Source organism: Venturia canescens, chromosome 3, assembly GCF_019457755.1.
Source record: "Venturia canescens isolate UGA chromosome 3, ASM1945775v1, whole genome shotgun sequence".
NCBI classification, from domain to species: Eukaryota; Metazoa; Arthropoda; class Insecta; order Hymenoptera; family Ichneumonidae; genus Venturia; species Venturia canescens.
In genome coordinates this window covers 1,691,710-1,705,107 of record NC_057423.1, presented here as the reverse complement: position 1 = coordinate 1,705,107, position 13,398 = coordinate 1,691,710, and the positions used below count along the sequence as shown (strand labels likewise).

Sequence of the window (13,398 nt, the reverse complement as noted above, 5' to 3'; positions counted from 1 at the left end):
CCCTCCGCACAAACTCCTCGCGACGTGCAGTTCTCGAACGTTTCGAGTTCGATCTCGAAATGATCTTCGTCGCAGGCTATTCGCACGACATTTTTCACGTTAATTATCATGACAAATGTTCACCACTCGACTTGCTTACTCGTGTCCTCGGTGTGGGTACGAATTTCATACAAACTATCTCTGCCTCGTCGAAAACTTCATTCGATATTTTATTCATAATGTGGAAATTTGCAATAGCTCCTCCACCGAGCCACGGACGTTCCTTCAAGAGTTTTCATTCGCTTTTTTTTTTTTTTTTTTTTTTTTTTTCTTTGAAACCGTACGAAAACAGCAGTTCTTCCTACAACTTTTTGTCCACGTTTCGCGCATGCCTGTTCGCCTCAACTAAAAGACGCACGTCACTTTTTACGCAGAATGAATAATTCCATTCTTCTGGTTCTCCTTGCTCCGCGCTCTCCGGAATGACTTGCTCACGTGTCTAAGTAGCTAATATATATACTCTACATATAGCACGTATTCCCCATATGTTCATATATGTATAGACAGATCCTCTTTCTCCCTAATGTCCTCGGGACCTCGCGAGATGGGGCAAAAAAGTAGCTCCGACTTTTTACTCCGTGAACTTAGCTCTCGTCCGTCTCTTGCCTTCTCCGAGTTTCGGTTCGCTTGGCGAGATGAAATTTCAAGCGAGACGTCGGGGGCAACGTTAGGGATTCTCGGCGTGCAATGCTTTGAGACGCTGCTCTCTTCCGTCGGAAAGACGAAGAAGAAAACTGCATGCCCCGGACCTCCGCGCACGCAGACATACGCGAAAAGGTCAGAGGAATCGCGTCCGTGGAGCGTTTATACACGTCAAAGATGCGACCATAAAGCTCGCCTTCCTCCGAGAATGCCATCGCGTACACTTCTTGCTCGCTCCATTCCCTGCCTGCTTCGCCGTGTCGAGGGAGGCCAACGGCGAGGAACTATGAGATTCGACTCAGAGCCGCAGGGAGAAGCAATATTGGGCCTTTAGTTTCAAGTTATTCCGCATATTCCGCGAAGACTCCGGCAAAAAAGTAATGCCATCGGGAGAGCAGAGACGACGATTCGACCATCTGAAATGGCATTTACCTGCTGCGGCACACGAGAACTGAATGCGCCAGGAACAGATCAATATTCCCCATCGAAAAAGGCTCTTCGGCCTGACGAAAACCCACGCGCGATGAGCCCTTTTCGCTTCGAATTATCGATGATCATCCATCTAACGATGAGTTGCCAGTCCGCACTTCCTTCACGCTTATTTACCTTACCCCTCCCCGCCGACTTCCTTTTCTTCCCGTTCAATCTTCAATAATTTATCGTCCGAAGAACATGATGTATCGATCCCTCATTGATTCACTAAGCCGATACGAGGCAGCTCGTTTTGTCAAAACGACAATTATAAACCTGAATTAATATTTCGTTCCCTATGGATCTCGTCGCAGCGCAGAGAAAAAGCTTGTAACTAAGTGATAAACAGCTCACGAGACTGGCAAGTGGTTACTCCCATGGGCTGGTCGGACCAACGGTCCCCGTACCATTCCAGGAAAAAATAAATATTTTTCCCGGCACACGAGACACCGTGTAATTTTGTTGAACGCTCATGGAGGGAACAGTCATCAATGAAACGCATTATTCCCTCGCGAGCAGCTCCTTCACGAGAATCATCCGTACGATTATTATATTCATTATACTCGTACTCTGTCATTACTTCCTTTGTTTTCTTCGTTTTTTAAACCGATGGCAGCGCAACCTCATTTTCATTGATTTCGGCGAGTATACGTCCGGTCCGTTGAAACTTACCGGGAACGTTTTTTTCGGTATGCGTCAATGTACATGATAATAAGTGACGCATTTACGCTCGACCATTAGGCCACTCGAATCAATTGGTCGGCTGACCCACCGTCGAATGAGAACTTATTCGAGCATTCTCTCGTTCGCCATATGATGAGCCTTCAAATGAATCGTTGCTCACATCTCTACCATTCATACCCATGATTTCTGCATCTCCTTACGAGATCGCTGCATGTTCTTATGACGCAACGGAAACACGTGTTCGTGCTGTCGCCGTATTCTTGAGCTCGCGGTCTCTCGGATCATGTCTGATCCAATACGGATCGCTCATCAGCATTTGGATCGCCCTTGAAAAGAATAAAAACGAAAATCATCCTCCAAACCGGGTGTCTTTCTCGTAAGCTATTTTGATCGATTCTCTTTGACCTATTTGCCTATTTTTACCTAAATTGGTCCCTAGGAATTCTCATTTCTACGTTTTTAAAAAAATTGAACTTGAGAAATATCTTTCACTTCGACGGTAGCTTCTCGACAAATTACTCAAACTTTTCGCCGTACACCGAGACTCTTCACGTCACGACGTCATTAGTGTGCATCCTACACTTGCACGATAATACCCGTCATTACATACACGTTCTTTCGGCATGATTATTATCGTGTTTATTATTATTACTATTATTATGGAGTCAATAGTGCGAAAGAGCATCGTTTCTCAAAATTTCATGCCGTTTATTATCCGACATCGTTAAAAATGTGAGTTTCCAGCGGAATAACAGAATCATTTCGACCGAAACCTGACTCGTGATGATTGAAGGCTTTTACGCATCGAGGCTTTCTTTAAATTCACGGAAAGTACACAGAGAAAAATCGATCCGATCGAGAATGTTTTTCTTTGATCATCCGGGTGCGAGACTCCAGAAATGTTCACGTGTTAGCAAACGAAAAAAAATTTCTCACGAGTTCAGATCGTTCGTAACCAAGATTTTTGCTCATTTTCTCCTCTCGCTCGTTCACGAGTGCGTGCGAATGTTGAAGCCGACTTCTTTCTATTTCTTTAATCTGTAGGAGGTACCGATGGTGCTGAGCCAAGGGAGGGAGAGAAAGACTGGAAGAGAGTGTAAGAAATATAGAGAGGAAAGAGGGTTCAAGGTTCAGAGGTCGGCGACGTCGGGTGTGTACCGCGCACACATTTTCATTAAATGACTCATTGACTCTTGAGAGAAACGCGTGTTTTTATACCGCTGTAAATGAACCCTGAGCACAGTGGACATTTATCAAAAATATTTTTCGTCTTGCTGCGACTCGATGGAACATTCACCCACCAATTTCATGTCGAATTCTCGGATCTCACATTTTTTTATTCACAATCTTACGGAGATACGTTTTCCTCGATTTTCTTGTACAAGTCCCCGGTCCGGACCGCGAGACAGGACGTAAAAAAAACAAATTTTATCTCAACACACGACCAGAGATGTAGACGAAAAGAAAAAGAAATGAAACAGTCCCACGGAGAGTACCCTGGCTGTGCGAAAGTTAGGAGAAAAAAAGTTATCCAAGTTAGTCGTTGAAGTTGAGGACGGCGGTCGCAAGGAGGACCGTAACTCGAAAGCGAGAGAGAAAGAGAAAGAGTCTGTGACTATGCTCTCGGTGCAGTTGTCCTCTGTGTGTGACACCTGAGGAATTTGCGGCTCCATCGCTCGGCGTCCCTCAAGAGGCGAGAACATCTCTTCTCCGGTGCACCTTCGCGTATATAATTTATCCATATAGATGTAGATTAATATACGTGCATATAATAGAGGCATGTAGAGGCTGGCACAGAATAAAATGTATAGAATTTATTACGCCGATATAACCGCATATATGCATGTGTCTATGGGATTTCGCCTCGATTACTATGATCCAAGAGGTGATTGCTGGATTTCCAATTCCCCTTTGACTCCTTGATAGCCGCGATGAATCTCTGTCCTATGTGTTAATCGCGTACCATTCAGATTGGGTCCCGACAAGGATCACTGTGCCGATGACCTTTTTCTAGCTCGTGGATAAAACGCAATATTTGCTTCTGGGATAAAAGTGAATGATCAAATTTTCGATGTATTTATAAGAATCCTGTACTTTGAATATTATTGAACATTTTTCTGGTGTGCTTATTCAGTTTTAAGATTGTGAGTAGTGAATTGTGGGGATTCCTGATTAGCAAAGGTCGTTGCGGCCACTTTTGGTAGCGAATAATAACGGAATCCGATGTTACACAAACGCTCCTTTGTGCCTCGGAACTTGGTACTCCGAGTTGGAAAAAAAAAAAAAAAACAAAAAATAACTATGGAGATTTGACGAAGAGGTGGAAGTCGCTAAGAAGAAGAATAAGAAGAAGAATGAGAATAAGAAGGGGGAAAGAGTTGGGTGTAGGCGGGGAAGAACGCGCGGGCGCGTTGCGACCGCGTCGTCGGGTCGAACGACGGGTCGGTGGGATCGAGACGAGGTCGGAGGTCACGGGTCGTACGGCGCATAGCCCTGACCTCTGACCTACCCCTACCATGTTAACGCTCGTGGATCCCTCGCACTTTTTCTCTCTTTCTATCTCCTTCTTCGTCGTTGTTTTTCTCTCTCTCTCACTGTTTTTCTTTCTCTTTCTCGCTCTCTGTTCTCTTGGTTGTCCGCGAACGGCCGCCCGCGCTACCACCTCAAGACAGAGCCCATGAGCATTATTGGGATCCACGCGCTCGTGGTAAGCCTCGAGAGTTCGAGAGGCTCGCGCGCGACACAGAACCGTTCTCGGTCAACCAGTAAACTATTTTCGAAAACAAAGACATTTTTGGCTGTGTGGTATCACACGAAATAGGAAACAGTGCAAGAAAAAATAGTTATCAAATTCGCTGTACTATTGATTCGGGCTTTCATTACGCCGATGTTTTATCGTTTCGCAAAAAAAGCATTTGGTACAATTTTTTAGATTCCTGTTGGTTAAGAGGTGCTTTAAAGTTTGGTGCTCCTCCGCTCGTTGAGTTGTGTCAGTGCTCAAAAGATTCTATGTGCTGAAGATTATTCACAGCTGTGTTTCTAGTGTTCACAATTCTCGAGGGATTTTCACGTTTGGAGTCAGAATGTCGAAGCAGGATCTACATCGATCGACTGTACGTGGTGTTTTGATTATTTTTAGATTTCTGTTTGAGTATAAAACCCAACGAGTCCGCCATTTTCATCAAGATGCTTTGGAGTGGAGAATTGAAAACCTCCACAGCTCCTTGTGCATAGTTGACGATTCTTATTTATTTACGTGAGCGCGATCGAAGGAGTCGGGAAATCGTAGTAAAGAGGGTGTGTCGTGAGTCGGTATTGAAATAAGTTATACAGAGTGCAGTTATAGAGGCTTATCGGTTCATTCGCCAGTCTAATGACGCATGACATAAGTGTATTGCGCTCTCGTTCAATCCCTCATTCTCGTTTCAGCCTTTTTCTTTGCTTCCACCGCATTTCAATCTCATGATACCTCCCCTCGATCCCTCTCTTTTCCATTTTTCTATCTCCCTCTCTCCACAGCTCGGCAACTATTCCACTTTGCTGATCGCTTCCATATTAACCGTCTTTATTTCTCCACTTCTCGCATACTCTGAATTTCTCTCTCGTCATGCGACGACTAGCGCCGATGAACTTGTACAGGGTCGTTGATTGCTGCGAGACGCGATTCTTCTCCTCGGCAAACTTGTGCCTCAGAGAGAAAGACGAAGAGCGCCAATCGCCGGAAATCATGGAACGTCTCGTGCGTACTCGATTACGCCACGTAGGACTGTGTTTTATGATAGCTCTCATAATTTAGAGTGTCTTATCATCATCTAGATTGATCAGCTACCGGAATATGCCCGCTTCCTTCATTACTTTCCACACATGCAATGTTGTTTCTAATGGAATCAACTATTAGCAAATGAACGTCAAAGTTTTACATCGTGCAATTATTATAAATATTTCAGATTTCGGCAATATTTTTTATTCCAGAAAAATCATTTAGATTTCTTACGAAATTTTCGAATTTTTTTGTTCCCTATACGCAACGATTTTGAAAATGGCACTGAATTTAACGACTTCCAACGGGAACAGTAGCTAGATGTGGAGTTGCTTCGGCTGCTGAAATTTTTGAATGTCCACATTCGAGCCGATGAGAAGAGAATAATCGTGATGAATAGAATCGATATAGGCAAGAGACAAACAAAAAACACACATAAACCTAAACAAACAAAAACACCCCGCCGCGAACCTACCAATGGGAAGGAAAAAAAATTGCATTGGTGCGTTCTCGAGACATTTCGAGATGCTCAACATATTAAAAACAATAAACAATTAATTTATAATCAACCATTTCGAATCCAGTAATGCAAATCCCGCAATATTTTAAATTAATATTTCAATTATTTTCCATATTGCAGTAATTACAAACTTGAAGTTCATTATTCTCGTGGTTATTTTGTCCGTTGGTTATTTTACCAGGTTATTTTGAGCGAGATTATTTAGGCTGGACGCCGTTCAAACACGCATCCAGAATAATAGTCGTTTCTTCCTTTTATTTTCTCTGGTTATCGTGCCCTTAAACCGAGTAATAATAAAAAAAATACACAATGGTATAAAGAGCGCAGAAAAAAATAGAGTTATGAAAATCATGCAAACGCGGTGTATCAAAAGTCATCGCGCGAGTCCACGCGGTCATTTTTAGTCGGAAATGGTTTGAGCAGCACGGGCACGACCCATTGACCCTGCCATAAGTCAGCAAAGTCGAGGTCTCTCTCGCGCGGAGGGAGCATTCGAGCCGCGAGAATGTAAAGTTGCGCGGTTCAGAATACTCCACGCGAACACAAAGTGCGTTTAATTCTTTGGATCTCCGAAAGTCAAATTCTTTGAGATTTATTTCGTCCAAACATTATTCTCAGGTCTTTTAAGAGTCGGGGAGACTCCGAAGCACGTGATAATACGCGCTGAATGTGGACTTGAGAATTGTAATTCGGCGGTGAAACGCCGCGTTGCGGACGACTAAATCGGAATACGCAAAACGAGGGAGGTCGAAACTTCTGCTGACCCGACGCATGCGTTCGTTGGAAATCTAACAGCAAAAATCCTTCAAATAACACATTTCGACGCGGCATGTTTATTACAAATTTATTAATACCTTTCAACGCGAGTTAATCATAGTTGATGAAATCTTCATTTGAAACTTCAGCACACAATTGCCAGATCTCATCTTTCTTTTGTCTCACCTTCCTATTGAATATATTTTTAAGAAACAAGTTTCGTCGTTGATTCCGCAGGTTCATTAGCGTTTCGCGTTCCATTCGTATCTCGTTATTCTTCTCATTCAACGAACATAGAACTATGGAGATGAATACAGGTATAAAGGCGCGTACAGATTCGACAAATATCCTCTGTAACGCCTGTGGAAAAGTGAGAGCGCGGGTGACCCGACGTGGGCGCGGGCCACGCGTCGCTAATTACGAGCAATCAGCGACGGACCACGATCGCATATAAATATAGTACGAGCAGCACATACGTACAGATTCATACCCGAACTCATACACGTGGACGGCAAAGTACTCGAGTGTTGCTCTGTCTCTGTAGCACACAGAGGAAACACACCGACGGTGCCTCGTGCGCCGGCGTTATGCAAATCTACCGCAGCTAAAGGGCAACCGGAGAAAGCGCTCGTGCGATTAGGGGATCAGCCGGTTTCATGGCGCGAGAACTCGTACATACAGGATCGCAAAAAGCAGCGTAAAAAGCTTCGTCCAAGCTCGTGCTTCGTCGCGAGCTTCATCCACAGGAAATTGCATAATCGTGTAAGATTAATTCTCGATTTAATAAATACTTCGCTATTCCGAGAAGGATATCCGATAGTGCTGCAGTATATTTTGATGAAACATCATATCTTCAGAATATTTCAAATATAAATCTGACGTTAATGAACGGGAATTATTGTTGGTGTTTCCTTCCAACATTAATGAAATCGAGCTTCATTATCCACTGCTTCGGTTCACGGTGCGATTGAGCCTCGTGGCTTTTTCAACGCGCGTAGAAAGAAATTCCCGAGCGCCCTTTGTTTTAGTCAAATATAAATTTGTGGTTTAGTCACGTTTACGACGTTGAAAACTCCGTTATCGCGCGTAGTCAACGAGAGACTGATTCTTCGGGTTTCTCCCAGTCCGAGGGCCGCACACTTTTATTGAAAGTCGCGCAAGGTTTACAGTGAATACCGTTAAGGAGTTATTAAGAACAGATGAAATGTACTCTGAAAGAAAATGATAGCTCTGGTCCACGTCCGAGGTCTACTTCCGGTAGTTAAAGAGGAGAGGATGCACAGGAGGCGGAGTGAGATGGACAACTTGTGGTATCTTTGAAGGAGTGCGAGGCTCACCAGGATTGCGTGTTTACCGGCACTAATGGTCTCTCCGTCTCGGCGCGTCGCTACCGGATGTAGGAGCAACGAGCAGAAGCTCTCGCTATATACGAACCGCGCGCACATATACGTGCGCAGTATACATAAAAGATAGGAATAAATGCATGTGTGTATACAAGAAATACATGTATATTTATACACGGTTATATACATATAGAGAGGTGTGCAAAGTTTGAATCGGTGCGGACGCTCTCGTAGATCCGGTTTTGCAGGAGCACTGCGAGAAGTATACGCCGCATCGAGCCACGACGAGAAGCTCTTTCGCACAGTACGTTTCTCGTTCACGAACGTGCGAGCAGAGGGTCCAGAGAGAAAAAGACGGAGGGTGTCGAAGAGAGAAAGAGCGCGAGAGCGAGAGCGAGAGAGAAAACCCCACCAACAACGCCTCTTTAACCTCCACCACCTACCGGAGGTCCGCCCACAACGCGTGCTCGTTCATTCCGACGAGAGCGCGCGGCGCGCACCGCGAGCTCAATGCATATATCCGCGTCTTGACTCCCACGCGCGACGTGCGCCCGCGATTTCTTCTCCGCTCTCTCACAACTTATTCTCAGCTCGCAGCCTCCGCACCCGTACCTACTTCGCTCCCATCTGTGAGCTAAATTGCTCACGCAACAAACAGACACGAATAGTTGCCGAGGGAAAAACCACCCTCCGGGGAGATCGGAAACGCTCGCGGAACGCCCAAGCGTGCGATTGAGTACTTGGAAAAATCTTAAAATATGCGCAGCTTAAAAAACCTCCATTCTCAGCATCCTGCGTTATCGATGCCGGCATATATTTATGCCCACATTATTAGCAGCGCACCCAACTCTCTTTAAAGGGAGTTACGATCGAGCGTAACGAGAGCGCGACCAAGACAGGTGATGTAAATTTGCCGACTAACGCGCGGAAAATTACTCTTCGTCGTTGTCATCGTTATAACCACGCGCGCTCTTCGAATATTTCACTTTACGATCGGCTCCGGCCAGAGCTCCACCGAAAGACGGAAGAGATTCGACGCACTGATGGCAAAATCGCGGTTCAATTAAATCGGCGCTTGAGGGGAGGGGAATTCCTCTATAGGCTTTCGTGCGAACTTGTATATTGAGAAATCCTCGCGCATTTCGTACAACTCTCGTTACAAAATAACCACGTATGAAGACAAAAAATATCTCCCCCTCTCGGTTTTTCTCGGTCTCTGTTTGTCTTCGGTAAATAGATCGTGTCTCTCCGAACACAGACACACACACGCTTCTCCACGAGCGTTTAGCCACATGCGAATAATTGTATGCGCGACAATTTTTCCGAACGCAACTTTATTGCGGATCGCTCGGTTACAACGTTTTCCTGAATATGCTCACAGAGAAGGGGAGAGAAATAGATCTTTGCAGCGATCACGAGTCACCTTCTTTTGCGTACACACATTGCTTATGGTTTTGTACATGTTACATTGGAAACGAGACGTGGTTTATTACGAGCGATCTTGAGCACATGTGAACGCTGAGATCACGCTCGAGTACGCCATAGACACGGTGTAGCTTTACCTTTCTAACAGTAAAGTGGCAAAATTGTACGTAATAAAGCAATCGGCCTGCGATTGCTGCGCTTGTGGCCGATGTAATCTACACTTTTAACCCTTTGACTGTGTCTCTCTATGTGCTCCACTTGGCAAAAAGTGTCGAATGATGCAATTATTGACGACAACTCGTATATCGATGGTTTCATCAAATGAGCTTTGTATCAGTTCGAGTATGAATAATTTTCGAGAAATTTCCATAAAAATTTTCGCATCTCAACGAATCGGCCGCGCTACGACTCGACGACTTTTCGAGATTTTACTCTTTTTATTACAAAACCACAACGTACAACGCGGTTCTATACTCTTTTATTGATTTTTTTTTTCAATTTGTTCTGAAAAGGATATTGAATCTCGCAATAATTGCAATAAACTGTTAAGAGATTTGATTATTGGGATATGTGGGCGCGCCTTCAATCGCGGCAACCCTCATGATCGTTTCATGCATCGGCGCATAACGAATTTTAAGTGCAATCCGTGGATAGGCACGTATCCATGTGAATGTATAACAGTGTGAATGTGCCGACTAGCGGGTCAATACGCGGAGGAATTCGCGCGTCTCTTCTCGACCTTTCGCCATCCTCGCATCGCCGGTAACGCGTTCTAATGTACTCTTACTGCGGGTAAAATTCTACCAACTCTTCAATCATCCGGAGATTCAAAAAGATGCACACACTCGTGAACGAGAGGGCTGCCTAATTCTTTCGATTATTTCGATTCATCGTGGGAATTCTAATCAAACCAAGACCGCGGACGCCGTAGCAGATTGCATTTGGAGAATTATGAGAAACGATGAAAGAGAGGAGGAAGCATAAGCGGAGAATTCCAAGCATTCGCGTTTTGAATCGTCGCGGTTTATCTGATGCAGAAAGGACACTTCAAAAACAATAATACAATGAGACCGGTATTGATAGCGCGTTGACGCGAGCTCAATGAATCATTGAATAATAATATGTTCGTTAGATGTGTTTAACGGTGCCGTTTTGCACTCGGTCACAGTGATTCGCGTCAGAGCGACAAAAATTCCAGACACTCACGTTTCATCGACCTAATTGACAAGACATTCTTCGAGCCTGATGGCAAAACTAATAGCCCTTTATATCGTGTCGCGCGAATGCTGATTTAACGAGGCAAGAGTCCAAAAGAATTCTCCACCACCTTATAAAATGTATCTATACCCATAGGAATTCCCATGCCAAATGAGCCGACCATAATTCAACTTGGATTGGGCACACCTGCGATCGAATTCATAATACACCGATGAAACGAACTTGCTGAAAAAATATATATTCTCGAACAAATCATTCCAAATGTACTTATATACATCAGCTAGGCAACGATTATAACTTTGTTACGTAACACATCGATTTATGCAACAATATTTATTTTGGACGAAATGCCCCATGTGTAAATATGGCATTCGTTAACTATGGCCTCCGGAGTAAGGCCTGGGGCGAATCATTGTTGGCAAACTTGGCTAGTATGTCGTTCGAACAGCGCCACAGAGGCAAACCTTCCAAACGAAATTCCGCGTTCGCCCCTCCGTGTTTCCAACTTCGTTTCCTGCCGTTTTTTATATTTCAAAGAGTGACATAATCGACACGAGTGTATTTTAAAGCGCGATCCGTCGATCGGAGTTTCAAATTTTCTACCAGTCTTTCTACTACGAAATTTGTGATCGCTATAGCGAGCGAATGGACCACGCAGCGTCGTAGAACGAGTGGAATTGTCGAGTGTCCCATCGGACACGTGTTTTATATGCTTCGAGGAATCGTCGGCTCAAACTATATGTACACAGCGACGTGTGTAACACACATTCACTTGCTACCGCGAGCGCAGGGTGGGTTTTAGATCTCCGGAGTTCTCTCGAACATCCAATTAAACGTGGCACTGCTGTTGCTCGTAGGATCTGAGAGACGGGCGAGTCCAGTCGCAGTCCTATATTGATTTAATTATCTCGTTACCGCTGTGCAAAAGTACGCGTCAGATAGTCCAGTACTACGTACGTATAGCAGCAACGTATGTATACATATGAGAGTGTAGACTAGGCCGATCAATTACCAAGAGCTAAGCCCCCTGTAAGAGTTGATGCAGCTGCATCGAAACCTCTCTCGTTCTCTCCTCGTCTTCCAGAGACATCGCCCTCGATTTTTCTCCCATTTCAACTCTTTCTTTCCCTCTCTCTCTCTCGCTCTTTTATGTTTCTTCTCTTTTACCCTATTCTGTTGCTCTCCTGCTGATTTATCGGCGTATTTCTAATCAGGCAAACGCTCGCAAAAGAGACGGAGCAAAAAAAAGAGCGGATTGTATTATTTAACCTTGTCAGATATAGCCATGTTCCGCCCTCGAGTTTGCATGCTAAACAGTCGGGCAACGTGGGTGGTTACGGCACCGACAGTAGGGAACTACCTCGATGAACCGGCCATCTTTCCCCCTTTTTCTCATGCTCTTCCCATCTTTTTAATCCCTTGATTATTGTATTGTCACTTTTTTATGCGAGTGCAATAAAATATTGCCTCAAAGTTTTGGCCTCAGAATAATTCTTTTTCCTGCCTTTTCTGTGTCAACGAATTCATTCTTTTTCCACGCACAACGAATGTTTCTTCATATTTCTGTTCAGGTCTCGTGAAAGCCGAATTTCCAGAGAGCGAGCCTTTCTTTGTCGCTGATTTTGGTGAGTTCCCCTCCATTTCAAATTCAAGGGAATTTACAATCGTATTTATTTCGTATGTGCACTCTGTGCGAAAATTGTTAAATTAGATAAGTAAATATGCTGAAGAATTGCGATGCAAAATGATCGCGGGGAAAGAGGAACGAAAATCTAGTCGGGCAATCAATGAGTACGTGTTTATGCAAATCGAACAAGCCCCCGGTGAGCCGTGGACACGCAAATGAATTTTTTTCGTGCTCGAAATGTGTACTACTTATATACATTTACCTTCAAAGTACAACATTAGCGTATTTTGATAATATATTACATAGTAAACGTATGAATATCTAAATATAGCTGAGCACGAAGCAAATTCTTTCAATAGAATAACTCAGAGGTCGCGTGGTTCGCGAACTTTATGGGGACTTTTTTCTCGTACGTTACGTTACGTAGTCGCGTGTCGAGACTATACATTTCCTCGTAAAAATAGTTGAAAGGGCAACGTTTCTCGTGCAACGTTGCACTTAAGGTTTATTTCCTCGTACACGGGGGTCGATGCATTTCGGTATTTTTCCATTTGTTTTTTTATGTCAACGTGGAAACTCAACTTGATAAGATACTGTAAGCATACTCGTAGCTCCGAATCATGCTGACTGCTGAATTACCGGAAAAATAACGTCACGTAACGTTGCTCAATGCTGGGACTGTGAAAAAGGTGGTTAAACTTTGGGTAATTTGAGATGATGCTAAAATTTGAATTTCGCAACGGTTCACTGAGAAATAAAAATTGTTGATTCAATGGCAATTGATGTTATTGGAAGAGTTTTCTTCATTCAACTGCAATGTTTTTGGCGAGAATGAATCCGCAGACTGTTCTAAGACTATTTTATTCGTTTAATCACGTTTAACCTTGTGATGATCGTATATTGGCATATCCCT

The 13,398-nt window shown here is 44.0% G+C and overlaps 1 protein-coding gene across 2 annotated transcripts in view; it reads left to right on the top strand.

Annotated features, from left to right (window-relative positions):
• The window catches only part of LOC122408401 (uncharacterized), a 198,619-nt gene that overhangs the window by 70,828 nt on the left and 114,393 nt on the right, over positions 1 to 13,398 (top strand). Inside the window, exon 3 of one of the 2 annotated variants that reach the window (XM_043415169.1) lies at positions 12,430 to 12,483. The exons of the other annotated variant lie outside the window; for it this stretch is intronic. Coding sequence (XP_043271104.1) covers positions 12,430 to 12,483 — 54 coding nt within the window. The remainder of the gene's footprint in view (positions 1 to 12,429; positions 12,484 to 13,398) is intronic. 2 annotated transcript variants of the gene reach the window in all.